Source organism: Eretmochelys imbricata, chromosome 7, assembly GCF_965152235.1.
Source record: "Eretmochelys imbricata isolate rEreImb1 chromosome 7, rEreImb1.hap1, whole genome shotgun sequence".
Classification (NCBI taxonomy): Eukaryota; Metazoa; Chordata; order Testudines; family Cheloniidae; genus Eretmochelys; species Eretmochelys imbricata.
The window spans coordinates 42,082,687-42,104,596 of record NC_135578.1 but is presented as its reverse complement, the minus strand read 5'-3'; the positions used below and the strand labels follow the sequence as shown (position 1 = coordinate 42,104,596).

At 39.7% G+C, this 21,910-nt stretch overlaps 1 protein-coding gene across 4 annotated transcripts in view; it reads right to left on the bottom strand.

Moving 5' to 3' along the window:
- Window positions 1–21,910, bottom strand: part of PFKFB4 (6-phosphofructo-2-kinase/fructose-2,6-biphosphatase 4) — a 93,735-nt gene that overhangs the window by 49,876 nt on the left and 21,949 nt on the right. For 2 of the 4 annotated variants that reach the window (XM_077823018.1, XM_077823019.1), the window contains exon 1: window positions 5,305–5,407. The exons of the other annotated variants lie outside the window; for them this stretch is intronic. In XM_077823018.1, the coding sequence (XP_077679144.1) occupies window positions 5,305–5,407 (103 nt within the window). Of the gene's footprint in view, window positions 1–5,304; window positions 5,408–21,910 lie in introns of those variants that run through there. 4 annotated transcript variants of the gene reach the window in all.

Sequence of the window (21,910 nt, the reverse complement as noted above, 5' to 3'; positions counted from 1 at the left end):
GCCCACCAGCATCTCCTTCTCCCCATTTAAAGTCCCTTCATGGTATTATACAGATAACTGTATATAAAGGCCCTACAAGCTCTTAAAGTAAGCTCTCCAGGGCAGTGACCATGTCTGTCTTTACGTTTTTGAAAGTGACCTACTTTTACAGTGCTATATGAATCTCAAATAAAAAAAAGTTACTCAACTTGTCAAATTCTGTCTTTATGAATAACTGATATATACAGTTCCAGGAAAAACAGCTCCAGGAAAATCTATTTTTTAATTGAAGGAAATGTGGCCTTTATTTTTCAGCTTTGTTCTATAACCTTCCCTCTCCCCACAAAGAAGTATTTAGCTTTAATATATTTTACTGTTTTCAGTTAAATCTCAGGCTTGGATTTGATTCCTAGATGCACAGAACTTAAAGCAACCTGACAGCTGAACCTGAAAGTAGCTTTGATCTAGACCAATTATAGACATACCCAGTTGCACCCAAATAACCAATTACAGAATGCTTTCAAGACAGACTACTGTAAAAGTTAAGTGGGGATGTAAATAAAATTGACACTTAGTTGACTTTTAGTGAGTTTTATTCCCTTACTTCAGCTAGTGTCATTTTGAACAATTTATTTTCACTTTACCTTAGTGAAGTCAACACACTTTTTAAAAGCCCTGTATTTTCACACCAAGCTGTCTCAGATAGTACTTTGTTGTGCTTTTTACTAGTCCAAAATTTACAGATTTTTATTCCTGTTGGATTATCATGCTCAAGGCAGAATCTAAAAAGATTAGTGTTTCATGTGTTCTAATTTCTAATTGTCTACTGAGATACCTAATATGGTTTCTTCCAACCCAGATAAGATGACTAAAAGGTAACTTTGCAAAAAGAAAAGGAGTACTTGTGGCACCTTAGAGACTAACCAATTTACCTGAGCATAAGCTTTCGTGAGCTACAGCTCACTTCATTGGATGCATACTGTGGAAACTGCAGAAGACATTATATACACAGAGACCATGAAACAATACCTCCTCCCACCCCACTCTCCTGCTGGTAATAGCTTATCTAAAGTGATCACTTTAACTGCATCCATGGGATCCACTACCTATTATCCAGTCTCAATGTTAAAGAAAGTCCAATTAACCACAGGTATGCCATCGGAAGAGACAAGCTATTTTAGAAATGTATCAGGAAAGAAACAGAAAGCAAGGAAAAGATAAACAGAAAATAATAAAAGTAATTTAAAGGGACATTATCAAGACAAAAGAACTAAATCCTTACCTCTTAACTGCCACTTTAGATTAATTAAATTGAACACACTTTTAAAAAAAAAGTTTCCTTTCACCATTTATCTTGCTTTCTCTTTTTGCATTCTAAATAGCTTAGCCAATACCACCACACTGTTTGTAACCTTGATGTTAATCACCAGGTTTTGACACCCCTTCTCCAAATCATTTACTAACAAAGCCATGTGCCAACCATGCTGGTGTACCCACAACAGCCTCACTATTTACCCCCTATGCATAATGAGTGTATTCTATAAAAATCTGGGGAGGGATCCCATCCACACACACACACAGCAATACATACACTTTGTGAGCACAAAAAGTTGGGAGGAAGGAGGACTGGGCAGTTACACGGATATAGTTATAGTGTCCTGCCTACACCATAAAACACCTGATTTACAGCCTGTTTCTAGGAAAACAAAACCTGTTTCTGTCAAAGATGGTGGGACACGTGTAACACTCAGCATTATGGTTCCTAACAGAGTATCAACAATGTTGCATGGAGACATAGATTACATTTAGACTCAGCTAAATCACTTACTAGTTTCAGGCTCAGTTAAAAAACTGTAATGTAGACCTGGGCTAAAATAAACTAGTTAGTTTAATTTTCTGGTTCTGTGCCCCACCACAGCATTAGCTTGGAGGTTATAACAATTAAAGGAGTGAAAGTTTTCATTGCAAACATACACTTTTTTAAATTAATGTAAACATTTATATGCATAATTAGGATTTATAAATACTTATTTTTAAAAATAAAACCTTAACTTACAGCAGTTAAAAAAAGTTTAAAAAAAGAATACTGTAACAAACCTATCAAAGGTGAAAAAAAGTAGGCCAATCTGGAAAGATGTACATGAGCAGAAGAAAATATTTTAAGAATTCAAATTTATTTCTACATTATTTAATGCTCTGTTGAAAACGCTTCTCCATTTACATAGGCCTTGCCTGTGGAAGAGTTACAGAACTTTACCAAGAAACAGGACAGTCTAATAACAGTTAAAAGTCTAAGCTGGTTACTTGTTATTTATAACCATCAGAAGCCACTTATTTTTGTTTGAGAAGATTCATGCAGATCATCAGTTCACAGATTTCTAATACACATTTCCATTGCGTACATGAAATTTTAGTTTCTTCGGGCCTTCTTTTTAAGAAGCACTTTAACTGTCTAAAAGCTGCCACTCTAACAAATTATCATTTGTTGAAAACAGATATAAGTTTGGCTAAAGTAACTGTGTGAAGTCTTCCACAGTGTTTTTTGCAGTAGCAACTGATATTTAAGTACTTTTGCATTTTTTCCATATTCTATTGCTCTTACACAATTTTTTTTAATTGAGTGATTTATTTCATACTCAAAAATTAGTTTCATAGTCTATCTGATAAATCAATCTTTAGGAGCATTTTTTAATGGATGGATCAAAGTGATACTTTAGATCATGTAAACATGATTGTGGATATTTGCCTTACAAGTCCACAATAACTGCAGTCCATCCACGACTGAATTCAGTGCTATTGAAACCACTTGGCCCAATAAGGTTGTCATGACTTAAGCTTGGTAGGGTTTCAATTAAACTGAGATAAAAGTTTCTGTGATGAAACCTCTTACAAAATTGACTACAACGTTACAAAACCTGAAACCATAAGTCCTAATGCCCAATAACTCGGTTGGCTAGACCTCAAAAAAAATCTATTAAGTGATGTAACAGATGGCCTAGTTAAACATTTCATTTTAAAAAAATTAACTAATTTAGAATCATCTAAAAGCACATGTAAAACATGTAGTTAAACTCCTTAGGCCAAATTTAGCTTTGGCCCAATGAAATGCAACTCCATTAACTTCATAGAATCAGATCTGCTTATACTAGGTCTGAGTTCAGCCCACTGTTTTAAGACATCTTGCAGTTAAAACAAACAAATGAAAAAAACCCTATCAGGTGAAAATGTATATACATTTTTTATTTAACAGATCTGTTTTTGATGCAAATACCCCACGCAGCCTTAACTACAGCTTTGTAAAAAGAGATGCATCCTGTGCTGAGCTAGAAATGATTTATGATATGGCAATACAAAGAGTAAGTTAAACAGAAAGAAAAGGAGTACTTGTGGCACCTTAGAGACTAACCAACTTATTTGAGCATAAGCTTTCGTGAGCTACAGCTCACTTTATCGGATGCTGCATCCGATGAAGTGAGCTGTAGCTCACGAAAGCTTATGCTCAAATAAATTGGTTAGTCTCTAAGGTGCCACAAGTACTCCTTTTCTTTTTGCGAATACAGACTAACACGGCTGTTACTCTGAAACCTGTCATCAAACAGAAAGGAACTAGAAGAGAAACCAAAAAGATTTACTGCAGTCCAGCAGAAAGTGGAAGGTTTCACATGAGAGGAAGGTCCTTTTACCATTTATGTTCCTGTCTCAGGGTTATTGAGATCCACTAGTCACTATAAGAAAATTAATTTTCTTAACACCTTAACTTTACTTGGTTAATATGAAGTAAAAAAGACCAACACCACTAAAGTGCCTTTTCAGCCAGCATTCATTTACAGTATTTTTGGGACAGACACCTCAGAGGGTTTTTTGTATGTTTTAAATACAAACTATTTAGATCTGGCCTATATTATTAAAACTACCACATTGTAACATGGTAGTACCGTGTATGGTTCAATCTTGCAAGTGTAGATGGAACCAAACCAAATTTTAATTGAGTTACCAAGTCATGCTACAGAAGACATGTGAAGTTCAAATTTACAGCAAGGTTCTGGAATGCAGTTTGGTCACATCTACACAAGATCAACAGTTGACAAGGACTATCATGTTGTAACCAAGTCCCAAAACTCACTAGTTTTTCTAGTATAGATGGGACCTTAATGCAAGCTGGAGAATTCCAAAGCCAACCAAATGTTCTTAAAATGTAAAAGGTGCGAGACACCTCTGTCATTCAGATTTAATTACTGATTCTATAAGCACTAGCATAGCAAAAAGTGCAAAGTATAGGAGGCTATAAGCAACTCAGAGAGGGCTTTACTCAAAGGGAAAGTTGTATTTCCCTTCAGACTCCAGATTTCTACCTCAAGCACCACAACTTCACCTCAAGGAAATATCCATACCACAAAACAGAGAAAACTTCCAGATGAATCACCTTATGCTTCCTAAAAGAAGAAAAATTACAGGAATCAGAGAGTTTTCTCCATTTCTCAACATGCTAAGTGTAGCTTACAATAAGAAACTTGACCATGCCACGCTGCCCCTCACCATTAAAATTATACACACACCCAGAGCTCTTGCAATATCTCTCAGTCCATACATCTTAACTCCTGCTCTGCCTCCACTGCCAAATCCCTTGCCCAACACATCTCCTGTGTTGTCCCCCTTCCCCAAGCACCTAACCCACGCTAGCCCTGTGCCCCAAATATTCACCCCAACAATTAATGCACTCCTCCCCCAATCTCATCTTCAGGGCAGGTCTTGTTCTGCCACCCAATTCCACCACCTCACCTCTTCTACGCATCTTCCCCATCCAATTTCTTCACCAAGTCCTTTGCATCTCCCATGGCCCACCAATCCCATCTCCATCTATTACCACCTCACCTGCACTGCCCCAACTCCAGATTTGCTCAAGATACTGTTGTCCCCTCCCCCCGATTTGTCCCCTAAAATGACCTCCTCCACTGTCTCCTATGTCTTGAGTCACATCTTGCACAGTCTCCCTCTATTTTTCCCCAAAAAACATGCACTTCTCCCCCCAGATCTCTCAGTCCCTGTTACCCTAAATCCTGTACTGCTAGATATTATATTTTACACACTCACACCCCCCTTAGGTAAGTGGTTCCCTTTCCTGCCTTTCTGCTGCATTCAACCTGCACTATCTCCCCCCGACTCTATCCTGCTCGCCCAACCCCCTATGCATCTGCTAAACCCGTGACCCCTTTGTGTCTCCTGCTCAGCTCCCCCAACCCCTTTCTTTCTCCTGTTCCTAATTATAATGCAGCTCGCCAACTTCCCCTTGCAGATCCTGCCCCCCCCCTCCCCCCGAGTGCTCACCCCCGCGCTGGGCGCTGTGCTTGGCCGGGAGCCCGTTGTTGTAGGGCTCCCAGATCTTCTGCAGCGGGTTCTGCGTGAGCTCCCGGGCCGGCGACGCCGCCATCCTCGCAGGGGGCCCCGATCCGCCAGCAGTGGTAGCGGCGGTCGCCGGGGAAAAGCCGGGCGCTCTGCAGCGGCAGCGGGCGGGGTATAGCTGCAGCTCCGCCTCCTCGGCCCACCGAGGCCCGGAACAAGGAGCCGGGTAGGGACTGAGCAGACGCGCCCCCAGCGCTGGACTCGAACAGTGCGGGGGAGGCGAGGGGGCACCGTACCACCACACGCCGCCCCGGAGCCTTGCACCAGGAAGGGGCGGCTAGCTCCGAAACCCCCACGAGCCAGGGCTACCCACCAACGCACACGAGGCGGAGGGGCGGGGAGGGGGGCTAGAAGCACCCTACTGCCCTTCAGTTCGCATGTGTCGGGGAGAGAGGGGAGGCCGAGAGGAACTGGAGTTCTTTGTTGCGGCACTTACAATGGTTCCAAGTGAGCAGCGAATATTTTGAGGCCAAAATTCAAACCCTCTCAAAAATGATCTTTAATGCATCATTGGGTCAAATGAACAAACCAACCAACCCTGTTGCTCAATCTACAGAAACGTCAATATCTTTTACAATCCTTTTCCTATGGGTGTGCTAAAAATCACTTATTTTAGTTAACCACCCAAATAAATAAATACTTTTAAAAAAAAAAAAAAGACAGACTGTACAGGGATCTCTAATTTTACTTCAGGTCTACAGGCTGACAGTGTCTACACTACATTCAAGTAGGCAACTCAGTGCAGTTTTCCATAATATAAGGAAGCCTTGAGAAATTGTTGGAGCTTAAATTGTACAACACCTAAACTGTTGGCTGAATTTGATCAGACAGGATCCCCTATTATGCTATATAAATTTGACCAGAGAGAGTGTCTATATACATTTCTGCAGTTTGCAGGGGAAACTCTCTGCAAAGGTTTCTAAGGCAGGTACTCCACACTTTCTGAATAATCAAGCTTCTTAAACGTGTCCCAAACTGGACATCCAAAAACGGAGGCACTGCAAATCTCTAGTCCCTTTTAAAAAATTAGGCAACAATTTAAAAAAATATATATATCTGTTTTTTATAACTTGGGTAAGGGAGGAGCAAGCACTTATTCCAGGGCTAGTCAAGAGCTAATTCTCCACCACACTTTTTTTTACATTGATTACACTGGTGAGGATACAAGTCTGTTAGCCTTTCGTGCTTGCGCCTATTCTGGAAAATGAGCAGGGTTTGAACCTCTATTCCAAAACATGCCTTCTCTGCAATGAGCTACCCCTGCACTGTAAATGACCTTTACTGATGGCATAAAGAGGGACAAGTCTTATTTGATTCCTGATGCACAGGGAGATGCCAACCACACTCAGCTCAGTTCTGGAGCACAGTTTGGCCTGTCTATATCAACTGCCAAAGATTGTTTGGCCATAGTTATATCAGATATGGCTCCCCCTTAAAGAGTCAACACGCTTATTTTCGAGGATCTCCACAGCTTCTTTTCAAACCTCGCAAAAACGGATTCAACGTGACCCCTTTAGCACCTGGGATTTATTCTAAGATAAAATGGCTAATTTAAAAAAATATTTGCATACACGTTTCCGTTTGCTTCTGAGGGGGTAATAGATTTCAGTTACACTACATATGAAATTTGATTCTAGGCAGGAGGCTTTTGTTACAATTTAATGCTCCTTATTACTCCATTATCACAGCCTCATGTTGTCCTGAGGCTGACCTGGGCTGAAGAGGCAATAAATGTAATACATTTTTATGTAGCATCTTTCATCAAAACCTCCCTCTCCCTCACACAAACCACTCAAAGGAAAAGAAGGCTTGAACACTGAAGCAAAGGTGCTGGAACAGGGAGTGCTGTTGCAACCCCCGGCTTGAAGTGGTTTCCATTATATACAGCATTTACAGTTTGGTTCAATGGCTCTCAGCACCCCCACTGTACAAATTGTTCCAGCACCCTTGCACTAAAGGGATAAAGATATAAAAAACAAAATTACTTTCTGTACCCTAAATAATATGGTAATTTGTAGTTACATTTGGCAGTCTGTACTCAATTAAAAAATAAGATTGCATTCTATTGCAGCCATTAACAATACACAAAATGTTATACACAAACACAGGAAGGTGTTCTCATTTTCTGCAAATGGACTTGTAAGTAGGTGCAATCAAACTCTTTTAAACTGTACATGAAGCTCTGTACCTCAGAATATTCTTTAAAACCATATTAAAAATAATGCACATCTGCAGTATACAATACTAAAACAGTAATGAAGTTATTTCTTATCCATATTTCTTCAAATATGTGAATATCGTCTTCTGCACTAAAGGCTAAAACCATGCCAAGAAGTTAGTCTTTAAACAGGACATTAAACACTTAAGTTTTAATACACCTTGTTTTCATAAAACGTTACATTTTGGGTAAAATTTAAGGTCACACTACTGAGCACAAAATCAAGTGAATACAGTTGTGTTCAAACAAACATCTATCAAAGGTTCTTATTCTGGTGCTAATCACCCTAGTACCCAAGCATCTTCAGCATTTGAAACTTAAATATTTCAAACAAACAGATTCACTGTCAGGTCCTAAACTGAATATAAACAAAAGTTAAGCTAATTTCATTGTCCAAACTGAGAAAAATTCTACAAAGTAAATAAGACACATTCAAAATTCTTTCACTTATAATAATGCATTTTATTGAATGTAGATTAAGTATTCGTTAAATCATTTTAACCTTTTCAGTTTCCAATAAGTGTTCAAATGTTATGGAGACTGACTTAAAAATTATGAGATTTAAAAATAAAAATAAATGGTGAGCCCTTTTTATTTGCCTTATGGGTTTTGAGCCTTTAGGGATTGTATTTTCAAGCTTTTTTTCATAACCACAAGGGCTGTGGAAACTTACTTTTTTAAATGAAAGCTGAGATTCACACAACCACAAAACTGGGGCTGTATGAAAAACACTGTATATCACAAGACCCATGATACAACTGCAAGAGTTGGCAACACTGCGTATTTCTTTTCTCTCTCCTTAGCAATTCCATTTGCTTGGTTTCGCTCTCCCTTTCATCTCATTTCCCCCTCCTCTCCTTTACTGCTCAGTGTTTCCCTTCAGGTCCATCGCATTCAGTATCATTCCCTCCCTGCAATTTTCTTTAATACTTGTCCTTGGTCTTGTCTATCCAGGAGACTTGATAGCAATGGGAGACTGAATTAAAATATGTCATGAGAGTCAAGAAACTTAAAGCTGAGCAAGTGAGAGAAAAAGGAATTTTTAGACTGCTCAAAAGTCTTAATTTATTTGTTAATATCCATTTAATTCCAGTGAGTAATCAACATTTTGGAAAAAATATACATCTTTGTGAAAGTTTCAGCGCCTCACCCCTTCAACTGAGGTGCAAAATCTCACAATACACATCCTCCAAAACTGACAAATAGCCCTCCAGTAAAGCCAAGCATGTCCGGATTTGACATTCCTGATATCTCCACGACTAAAATAAGCAGAAATAATATTTTTACTTACAAATAAAAACCACACCCACTTTTCAGGCCTTCTTGACACTTAAAAGTATGAAATAGCAAAAAGTCATTTTCTCCCCAGTCCTTTGCAATTCATCTCTGAAAACTGACTATGGAAAAGTAACACCTTCCCCTCAGCAGATTTGCTCCATGCATGCATCCAGAGACACAGCTTGTTTTAGTGACAAAGGGCCAGATTTAAAAGGTATATTTAGGTGACTAAAGATGCACGTAGGTGAGTGTACTTTTGAAAACCCCAGCAGGCATCTATCAGAATCTTTAATCTCCCACCTTTGTAAATGTGGCCCGAAAGCTAAATTTCACATTTTTTGCTTGTTATGCTGAGCCGATACTGTTAAGAAAGTGAGCTAGAATGTATTCCTTTTTGCACATTAGCAGATTCATTGATTAAATCCGTGCAATTATGCCTATGAGTACGTATGGGGTGGAGGGGACGCTCAGGCTAAGGGACTTTTTAATGGTGGTGTAGACATTCAGGCTCGAGTTGGAGCCCAGGCTCTAGGACTCTGTGAAGCAGGAGGGTCACAGCCCGAACATCTACACAGAAATTAAACAGCCCCACAGCCAGCATTGGCCAGCCACAGATGTCTTATTGCAGTATAGATATACCCCATGTGAACCTAATGAAGGTAACAGGTTTGCACAGGTGTTATCAAGGTCATAATTAGAAGACAATAAGATGTCACTGGGGACCTAATCTGGCCTGCAGAACCTTGATTACTGTTGATAACCAACAAAATGTAAAGAGAAAAAGAGTACTTGTGGCACCTTAGAGACGAACAAATTTATTTGAGCATAAGCTTTCGTGAGCTACAGCTCACTTCATCGGATGCATGCAGTGGAAAACACAGTGGGCAGATTTTATATACACAGATTTCAGAGTACACCAAGAACATGAAACAATGGGTGTTACCATACACACTGTAACGAGAGTGATGAGATAAGGTGAGCTATTACCAGCGGGGGCGGGGGGACCTTTTGTAGTTCTCAATGGTAGCAGATGACAGAACGAGGAGTAATGGCCTCAAGTTGCAGTGGGGGAGGTTTAGATTGGATATTAGGAAAAACTTTTTCACTAAGAGGGTGGTGAAACACTGGAATGCGTTGCCTAGGGAGGTGGTGGAATCTCCTTCCTTGGAAGTTTTTAAGGTCAGGCTTGACAAAGCCCTGGCTGGGATGATTTAACTGGGAATTGGTCCTGCTTCGAGCAGGGGGTTGGACTAGATGACCTTCAGGGGTCCCTTCCAACCCTGATATTCTATGATTCTATGATTCTATAGTGATAATCAAGGTGGGCCATTTCCAGCAGTTGTCAAGATCGTGTGAGGAACAGTAGGGAAGGGAAACAAACACGGAGAAATAGTTTTACTTTGTGTAATGACACATCCACTCCCAGTCTTTAGTCAAGCCTAATTTAATGGTGTCCAGTTTGCAAATTAATTCCAATTCAGCAGTCTCTTGTTGGAGTCTGTTTTTGAAGTTTTTTTGTTGAAGAATTGCGACTTTTAGGTCTACAATCGAGTGACCATCTCACTTCTTCACATCTAAATAGGATTTTAAAATAAAGGCTTTGAAACAACTGGAAGTGATAGATTAATATTTCCTTGAGGCACACAAATTCAAGCCTTCCAGCACAATACAACAAATGATTAACACATCTCAAAAAACTGAACATGGAACACCTTTCTCCAACAGCATACGAAAGATGACTACACACTCCTAATCCTGTGGGGCTTGGGTGGAACCCTACTGAAGTCAATGGGTCTCTGGTTCAGGCTCACAGGTCCTCCCTAGTGGTGCCAGCTGCAAGAATGTGGCTCAAGTTGGGTGCATTGAAAAGGCACAATTATTTTAAACAACCAGCACACCCTGTTTTTAGCTCAGCCTATTTCATGGAGAATCTGAGCTAGAAAGAGTCAAGAAGCCGGGAAAGAGGATGACAGCTGGGGGAAAGGGATGAGACACCATAATCAATAGTCTAAAGGGCAACAAAAATCTGTATCAATTTACTTTAAAATAAAGAGTTACAATAATACCTCGCTTTTATATAACGCTTTTCACCCGTAGATCTCAAGTTATTTCAGTACTACTTCTTCCCTCCTCCTTCATGAACAGCCAGCTATTTGACCAAAAGAACCAATAAGAGAAGATCCTTTCAAATCTGTGGGGGGAGGCTTTTTGTTGTGTGCTTCTTTGTTGTTCTCTCGTAACAAAGAGAGGGACCAGGCAGGAAAAAAAAAACCCTCTCCTAAAACCATACCTGAAATAAGCCTCTAAGATTACAAATTGTAAGTATAGCAAGAGAATGCGTTAGTTTATCTTTTGTTTTAGCTTGTGAATTTTCCCTGTGATAAGAGGGAGGTTTATCCCTGGTTTTTGTAACTTTGAAGTTTTGCCTAGAAGGGAATCCTCTGTGTTTTAAATCTTATTACCCTGTAAAATTACCTTCCATCCTGATTTTACAGAGGTGCTTCTTTTACCTTGTTTTTTCTTTATAATAAAGTTCTGTTTTTTAAGAATCTGATTGGTTTTTAGTAAACTAAAAGCTCAAGGGTCTGGTCTGTGCTCACCTTGTTTACCTATCTGGTTGGTAGATTATTCTCAAGCCTCCCCAGGAAAGGGGGTGAAAGGACTTGGGGGAATATTTTGGGGAAACAGGAACTCCAAGTGGTCCTTTTCCTGAATCTTTGTCTAACTCACTTGGTGGTGGCAGCAGTACTAATCCAAGGACAGGGAAGGATTTGTGCCTTGGGGAAGTTTTAATCTAAGCTGGCAGAAATAATCTTAGGGGGTCTTTCATGCGGGTCCCCACATCTGTACCCCAGAGTTCAGAGTGGGGAAGGAAGCCTGACACCCCTCATACCCAGACCCTCCTGCTGAGTCCCACCCCCTGCACCCAGACCCCCCACCCCCACAATGAGCCCCACTCCCCCTGCACAACCCCAACAAGCCACCCACACCCGGATTCCCACCCCAAACCCCAGCCAGCTGCACCTGGATCCCAACCCCACTGAGTCCCCCACACCCAGCCCCTCTCACTGAGCTCTATCTCCTCCACACTCAGACCCCACCTGCTGAGCCCCAACCACTTTCACGTGGAACCTCCCCTGCAGAGTCCCATTACCATTGCACCAGAACCCCCACAACAAGCCCCTGTGCATCCAGATCCCTCCAGCACCCAGATTCCCCCAGAACCGCCCCACTCCCAGATTGCCCCACACAGAACCCTCTCAACCCACACTGGATTCCCACCCACACTAAGCCCCTCCACACTTGGATCCTGCCTTGCTGAGCCTGTCTGCCCACATTTGGTGCACCTGGCATACAGGGGCAGGGCTCTGTGGTGTTTCTGGGGCAGGCCCAGTCCTTGAGCTGCGTCAGCCTCACCACTGAGTGCATGTCCCCAGGATAGGGGAACTGCACAGTGATCTCTCACCTCTGTACAGCCAGTGGCCTGTGCTCCCTAGTGCCATGCTGGAGCCTCCACATTTTTTTTTTAACAAATAACATTTGCAGAATTTTAAAATATTGTGCACAGAATTTTTAAATTTTTGGTGCAGAATGCTCTCAGGAGTAATTTAATGCACTGCCAGGAATGGTGGTTGTGATCTTCGCCTTAACATATGGTACACACACACCACCTAGCAGCTGAACAGTATAATACAGGTTTCAGAGTAACAGCCGTGTTAGTCTGTATTCGCAAAAAAAGAAAAGGAGTACTTGTGGCACCTTAGAGACTAACCAATTTATTTGAGCATAAGCTTTCGTGAGCTACAGCTCACTTCATTGGATGCATACTGTGGAAAATACAGAAGAACTAACCAATTTATTTGAGCATAAGCTCAAATACAGAAGATTCTGTATTTTCCACAGTATGCATCCAATGAAGTGAGCTGTGGCTCACGAAAGCTTATGCTCAAATAAATTGGTTAGTTCTTCTGTATTTTCCACAGTATGCATCCAATGAAGTGAGCTGTAGCTCACGAAAGCTTATGCTCAAATAAATTGGTTAGTCTCTAAGGTGCCAAAAGTATAATACAGTTTAGCATTCCATTTGTTTTCTCAGAAGTATCAGCATCAGCTGCTGTGGCCATTGTCACATGCATGACACAAGTCAAAAGGAACTAACCGTCTTATCCAGTACAGCAACTTTTAAGTCCCTGAAAATCCATCTCCCAAAAGAAGAGGGTAGCTACTAAAATTAAACATTTATACATCAGCACGTCTAGATAACTTGTACCCAAGAGTTTCAAAAGACCTGGCTGAGGAACTCACTGAATTGTTAATGTTGGTTTTCAGTAAGTCTTGGACCATGGCAAAATTCCAGGAGACTACAAAAAAAGGTAATGTTGTGCCAATATTTAAAAGGGTAAACAGGATGACAGAGGTAATTATAGGCCTGTCAATCTGACATTGTTCCACTGCCTTTCCTGGGATCAGCTGATATGGGACTCGATCATTAAAGAATTAAAGAGGACAATATAATTAATGCAAGTCAATATGGGTGTATGGAAAATAGACCCAGCCTATAGATCTATTTTTGATCATATTACAGCTTTGGTCAATAAAAGTAATAGTGTTGATATTGCCTTCTGTAAGGTGTTTGACTTGGTATCACACATTTTGATAAAAAACAGAATTATATAAAATTAAAATGGCACACATTAAATGGATTAAGAACTGGCTAACTGACAGACCTCAAAAAGTAAGAGTAAACATAATCCTCAAGCCGGGTGTGTTTTTTGTGGGGCCTTGCAAGGATCAGTTGTTGGCCCTATGCTATTTAACATTTTTTATTAATGACCTAGAGGAAAACATAAAATCAGCACTGACAAAGATTACAGATGATACAAAAATTGGGGGACTGGTACATAATGAAGAGGATAGGTCACTGATACAGTGCAATCTGGATCTCTTGGTAAGCTGGGCACCAGCAAACAATAAGCGTTTTAATATGGCCAAATGGAAAGTCATACAACTAGAAACAAAGAATGTTGGCCATACTTACAGAATGGGGGACTCTATCCTGGGAAGCAGCGACCGAAAAAGATTTGGGGGTCGTGGTGGGAACTCAGATGAACAGGAGCTCCCAGTGCAATGCTGTGGCCGAAAGGGCGAATGCGATCCTTGCATGTATAAACAAGGGAATCTTGAGTAGAAGTAGGGGTTATTTCACCTCTATATTTGGCACTGCTGTGACTGTTGCTGGAATACTGTATCCAGTTCTGGTGTGCATAATCCAAAGATGTTGCTGGAGGGTTAGGAGAAGAGCCACAACAATGATTAAAGGATTACAAAACATGCCTTATAGTGACAGGCTCAAAGAGCTCAATCTATTTAGCTTAACAAGGAGAAGGTTAAGGGGTGAATTGATCATAGTCTACAAGTATCTACATGGGTAACAAAAAATTGATAATAGAGGGCCTTCAGTCTAGCAGCGAAAGGTATAACATGATCCAATGTTTGTAAGATTAAACTAGACAATTTTAGACTGGAAATAAGGCTTTAATTTTTAACAGTCAGGGTAATTAACCACTGGAACAATTTACCAAGGGTTGTGGTGGAGTTTCCATCACTGGCATTTTTTAAACCAAAATTATTATTGTTTTTTTTTTAAAAAAATATATGCTGTAGGAATTATTTTTGGAGACATTAAATGCTCTGTGTTATACAGGAGATTAGACTAAATGATCACAATTGTCCCTTCTGGCCTCAGAGTCTATGAATCTGTGAAATTTTAGCCCTACTGAGGAGTAACAACAACATTCCCTGGATACCTGATTTATTCATGTATTATGTATGCATGCAGCATGCACATACTCACATCATTACCTCCATTCTGCTGAGCAGCTCCATATTTGTGAGTTTACAGTACTGGGCATTGAAAGGTACAAGAATCCAGATCCTTGGCAAGGAAGATTCTTGTACATATCAATACTGAAGGAGAGAGTGATGGTGCATGTACATGCCTACAGATCTAAAGAACCTCCTGACACAACCACAAGTTACACACAATTTCTATTAAAAGTTCCACTTTACAAAATAAAAATGGAAGTATGGTATTTCTATCTTCACAGTAACTCAAAGCATTATATATTCATTTTCCTCTTACCTCCACTCCTGTGTATTTTATCTTCCACTTCTCAGTTTGAATGCACATTATATATTAATACAATAAAGGCTTGCTCTAGTGTAAATTAGGGTATGTCCATATGACCCAATCGAATTTGGAAGAGGGTCAGGAAATAATTACATTACAATAATTGCATCTCTGTACTGTTTCTACCAATACCTTCCTGCTAGCTCCTTCACATCAAATACCACCTAAAATACACACCATGCAATACTAGTTGCTCAAATGAAGCTGCAGAGAAGTAGGGAAAAGGAAAGCAGTGATTACACATAAAGGAAGAAGTAGAGGAGCAAAAACCCCATTAGCTATTCCAAATAGAGTCTCAGGACCAGCACAGTCAATCCCTAGAGCTCAAAAATCAGGAGCTAGTGCCTCCTGCCCCTCCACCCTTCCCCCCAAAAGTTATCAATTGGCTTAAAAATCATGACTTTTTAAAAAGGCAATACATTATGGGGTTTTGTTTGCCTTCAGGTTTTTAATTCTTTTTCACTTGCATTTTCAAGCTTTTCTCTGCAACCATGAGAGCCTAGAAACTTACTCTTATTTTTTTTTCCAAGTGAAAGCTAAGATATTTGAATGACATAACATGAGTCCTGCAGCTAAGGCTTTAAGAAAAATACCACCAGAAACGGTGATAATTGTCAGCATTGAGCATCATATGAAGATACTATAGGAATGAGGAATTGTAACAAGGTTTTGCTGAGTTTAAAGAACTCATTTGTAGCAATACTATGGCATGTGGTGGTCTGACTTTGTATTTGCAAACAAGAACCACCTCTCAGTTACAGAAAAGCTACATTAACAACTCTTTACAAAAGAACTCCAATTCAGCAGTTGCGTGTAAGGCAGTCAACTAAGCAAGTCATTCTTGTTATCATGGCACATGTTGAAATGCAGTTCTCATTTCTGTCTTAAGAAATATAATGGGAGTGTTGTAAGCTGTAAACATTCTTAAAAACTGAGGGGGAGGGTCATAGTACTACAGCCAATATGTCAATGCCGCTGCACATTGAAATGGCATCATTATAAATGGCTTACTCATATGAGTGATTACAATCATTTTTGTTTTTTACTGAGCGGTATCAGCGTCCAGGACACTGGGTTTTGCCGTGTTTTGCCACCCCCTCCCTTACAGCTGTGGGCTTTTTTCTTTGTTCTGTTTAAATTCAAAGAAAACATAGAATCTTAAAACTCCCACTCTCACCCAAATATGGGGCAAAGTCTATTTGGTTTTGTGAAAGCTTGACTTCTCCCCCACTAATGGACTTCCCATGTCTTGTGAACACTTGCATAACTGCTTAACCAAGAAGCTTAGTAGCACATGCTTAAATATGCACATGTTTAAAATGCATACAGGATTGGGACCTTGAAGTCCACCTTCTGATCTAGAGGCAAGTTTAAAAGTTAAAGTTATAAAGTCAGTTATATGATCAGACAGTAGTACCTAACAGTTAAATTGACAAGACTGCTGGAATGAAGATTTTTTTTTAAAATTACACACATGCACACACGCAGAGTGTGTGTATGGCAAGCAAATGTCTTAAGAATGACAAGGAGAATAAAAACCAAGATACAACCTATATGTTAGGGTGACACATTGCTAAGTAGATTACATCTACACTCACCCTCCCCCACACCAAAGATTATTAACTTTTAATCTTGTAAGGGAAGTGTTAAGATATCCAGATATAAAAATGATTTTTTTTTAAACTGATCAGCTTGCATTGTAGTGTGAACAATTACTTGAGTTCTGAAAATGGGAAAACATTATATTATAAAAAATGTTTTGGGAAGAACACTGCCCAGCAGATGGCACTACTTCTACTTTTTCATTTTGCAAGAGCGCATAAGGAGCAGAACTTGACAAACCAAGCTATGTTATATTAGCACTCTATACTTTATTTAATAAACCCCCTCTATCCTGCAGAATATTTAAATCTTTCAATGCTTTACATTGAAGGCTGAACTATTTCTTTAAATATAAAATATAGCTGTATAATACACACACTTTAATAACAGTTGTAGACCAAAGGCCATATGTAAAGAAGCCTTTTGAAGGTTGTTAATATGTTGCCAACTGAGGATCAGAACACAAACCTGAACTGTAGAAGAACGAGGAGTACTTGTGGCACCTTAGAGACTAACAAATTTATTTGAGCATAAGCTTTCGTGGGCTAAAGCCCAATTCAACACTGCATGCATCTGTATCTATCTCTAAGGTGCCACAAATACTCCTCATTCTTTCTGCTGATACAGACGAACACAGCTACCACTCTGAAACCTCAACTGCGTAATTATATTAGATTAACATATAGTCTGATGTTCTATGCACAACAGTTACAAAGTTTTAAGAAAAGTAGTTCCTAAGCATACAGACCAGTATCATGTGGATGCTGCACAAACACAGAGAGATTCAGAATCAAAGACACACAATTCACCATTATATAAAAACATCACCACATTAATAAACACGTTAATGCTCTACAAAAGACAGTCTCATCAGCAGATTTCTAATTGACCTGATTAGCTTTCTAAAGAAATATTTTAACTATGTAATTCCTACTGGTTGGTATCTTTACTTCCTTTCATGTTTTCACTTCACAAGTCACTTACAATTAGTTTCACTTAGGACAGAAAACTGGACACAAACCAAACCTGGGGCAATGATGAAGAGAGAGGGAGCACAAGAGAGAGAGAGAAAGAGAGAGAGAGAGCGCATTTTATTTACTTAAGTCCCAATGCTGCAGACATTTGCATGTGAGTAACTTTAGAGGTTACTTGTGTGTAGCTGTTTACAGCATTGGAGCCAACAAGATACCAAGTTCAGCCCTTTTAAACCTTCACAAAATGTTAGCATTAAAACGTAGCAGCCACGGATACTGGAACTTATTCCAAGTCTCCCATGACTGCCTAGTTCATACAGCATTGTGTGTTTAATACACACAGTTTCAAGTACAATAGACATGAGATTATACAAGTGTTGTTTCCTGGAAAACAAGACAAATCAATTCCTCTGGACTTTACCCAAGTAAGTCCCATAGACAATCTATTAATCCCATTCAATTTGCTAAACCATTCCATTGCAGTAGTAAACTCATGTAATAAAAAAATGTTACCATTCTGTTCACTTTACTGACCAAAAGTAGATGATCACTGTTATACACACACATCCTGAGAGGGGCCAGTCTCTCAAAATGTCAAATACTAATTTATCAGTTTTATTCATTACATTTAGCCTGAGCAATTCTGTTTCTCTGAAGAAATTCATTTTCTGCTCTGTCACAAGATCAAATAAAAAATGAATCCCTGCACTATCAACCATACCCTACCTAATTTGAAAAGGAGGTCAGAATGGCTGATGTCTTTAAATCTTGCAGTCCTCACACACACACACACACACACACTTGAGACAACAAACTAAGCGTGTGTATCTAGTGAAAATACAGACTCAAATCTCATTTTCCAAAGCAACTAAAGACAGATTTTTCACTTTCAAGCCAGGGTATCACCAGTTAGTTTAAATAATCCTTTCCTGAAATGCACTTATTTCCATAGATTTCAACTGAAAAAGAGTCCAAGTTTCAGAACCTTTAAAATGAATACACTATACATCAGGAGAATAATTTTATGGATGTGAGAGGTATTAAATAAAAATACATCATTCATACATCCCATTAGAGATAATATGTTTGTATTCAAAGAAATTTACAAATATAAGCATGTTCTTCAATGCATGCTCTAACATACTACTTAGCTGATGATCTGCCCTACCTTTAAGCCACATTATTTGCATATAATGCCAAGGGAGCAAAGGAAATCTCTGATGGTTCCTCACTAGTAAAACAAAGCTCAAACAGCTCCTCAAAGCTGTAGCAGATCCTTAGATGGCCAGCTGACTGCCTTGTGTGTGCTAGCTGACCAACACTCAGCATGAAAATATAAGTCACTAGCCTTCTGACTGGCCAATGCTACAACATTCTCAACAGACAAAGGAAGACTGTGATTGCCACCTTATCAATTTTTTTTTTTTAAGTTTGCATCGAGAAAACCGCACTCTCTAAATTTCAAGATTTGGATCTAGGGATAGAATGACAATGTGCAAAAACCACTACACACAAAACAAACATAACAAAGCAGGTTACCCACCCCTCCATGTTTAACTTTAAAACACAATCTCTAGATATCCATCTGCCAGGTCCAACCAAGGTCAGCGGGGCAGAGGAAAGACATGCTCCCCCTACCAGCATCTTCACATAAGGTTTGGTCATGGAAGAAACATTCTTGCCCACGTTTGTGGGAAATGGGGAACACAGATTATGTTCCTTTCTCTCTCTCTCTCTGGTGTTTACGAGATGCATGTGGCTGATGCATCACCACAAATGCACCTCACAAACACAGATGTAGAAGCAGCTGCAGATCAAGAACTGTGAACTGAATAACAACATTCCATCAAGGCAGGAGAATGCTAACCAAGATAACAAAGGAGACAACTACAGAGAAAAGTGCTGATGCAGAAAAGACTGAACAAAAAAGAGAGAATCCAACAGGAAATGTCTGTAGTAATAAACATGCAGCTACACTAAACCTTGCTATGTTGCCATATTTTATAAAGTAACAAGCCAGATTAGGGTTTGGAGGGAAAGTCCAAGTAAATCCCAGGAATTGAAGGAAGGAAATGATACTGGTGATTCAACAGGTGGCTCTCTTCCCTGTCGGTTAGCACTGAACCAACACTCTTGCACAATGACAAAGCACACTGTACTTAAGGAAATACCATCTTTCAGATGATATAAAAAACAAAGATCCATTCATTCATTACCATATTAAAGAGATTCACACAGAGAATGAGACAGGTTCCGTGCCCTCAAGAGCTTCAAAAGAAAAGAATGATGAATGAGAGAAACAGATGCAACAACCAGCAAAGTGACGCAGTTTAAGTTCAGTCCGTGTTGTCTTTGTTCCATTTCTGCAATCGTTTTGATTATATAACTATTTCTCTTCTTCCCAAATATTCTGCTGCACTAATCTGCATCCCACCATTTGAAATGCCTTCCTTTCTTCCTCCACTTATTTAGCCCAATCCCTACCCAATAGTCTCTCCACCGGAATTGAGAATACAGCAAAACAAAGTACCCCAACACTTTAAGCATCCAGAACTACCAACATGGCAAAATATAGGGGAATTCAGCTGGGTCACCTTATGACCTTTCCCCTGGTAGTTCCTTCAAACTTGGGGCCTTGTTTCAAAGCCAGCTGAAGTTAATGGGAGTCATGCATCAGGCCCTTATTTACACTGAAGGCCGTGGAAACCTAGAATCCTGAGAACCTTTAACAATCAGACCCTTAATATAATATTCTGTTTTAAACAACGAGTGCAATATTGCTACCATTAGTTCTTTATTATGTATTTTATGATTATCCAGAGAGAGAGAAACCTCCATGTGTTTGCAGCACAATTATCTTTATTTCAAAGGTTGGTTCATGTTAACACGTGAACATCAAAAGCCATACATGAGTCAGTGTATGAAAAAATAAGCTTTTTGTAATTCATACTTTTTGAAAAAACGGTTTCATTTTAAAAATGTACACATTATGGTTAGGTTTCCTAGCTGTAGGCCAGACTATTGCAGAGGTGAATCAACAAGACAAATTATCTGGGAATGAGCAACCATTAAAAAAAGAATTCTGTTCAGTGCTAAACAAATCAGAAATAACCTAGCAGCTTAGACCCTAAACTTAAACAAAGCTATGCAAATGCGTAATGTAAGGAAAGATTCCCCAAGCTGTGTTAGAATAGTACTGCTTCACTAAATTACCTCAGTTTTCAGACAATTTAAAGGCAAGATAGTGCAGACTGAGGAGTAGAACACTGTTAGCAAGTACATCAAGTGAGAAACTAATTCACATCCGTATTAATAAAACTCATCTCAACACATCTGATGAAGTAAAAGAATCGATAGGGTTTAGTCATCCAGTTACCTCATCCCAACACCTCTTTTGTGGGAGAGAAAGTAAATACCCAATGAATTTGCATTTATGTTGTTTCCCAGAATCATTCACTAAAACATCCCAACACATCTTGCCCAGACAATGAGTTACAAGCCATGGATATGTAGCCCTTAGAGGAGCATTTGTGAATGTCTGGGTTGATTCTCACCGTTTGGTGCAGAATAATAAATTACATAGTAATGATCTGAGCTAATGGTAACCAGATATTGGAATACTGACTGCATCTACAGTTTTGAAGATTTGCTTAGTGTTAGTACAGAAGAAAATTATGCTAATACACATTTGAAATGCCCATTTGGAACACATACATCTCTCAGGAGCACACAGAATCTATAAGATTGCATTATAAATTAATTAATATGATTGGGATACAACTTAACAGAGAAGAGTAATATCACAACAGCCTAGATACTATACGAGTAGGGCCCTACCAAATTCACAGCTGTGAAAAACGCATCACAGACCATGAAATCTGGTCTCCTCCGTGAAATCTGGTCTTTTGTGACTTTTACCCTATGCTATACAGATTTCACGGAGGAGACCACGATTTCTCAAACAGGGGGTCGCCAGGATATTGTAGGGGGGTTGTGATATTGCCACCCTTACTTCTGCGCTGCCTTCAGAGCTGGGTGGCTGGAGAGTAGCAGTGCAGTACAGAAGTATGGGTGAAAATACGATACCATGCCATCCTTACTTCTGCACTGCTGCTGGCAGCGGCGCTGCCTTAAGAGCTGGGTGCCCGGCCAGCAGCTGCTGCTCTCCAGCCATCCAGCTCTGAAGGCAGCGCAGAAGCAAGGACGGCAATACCACGATCACCCCCCCTACAATAACTTTGCACTGTCCCCCACAACCACCTTTTGTAT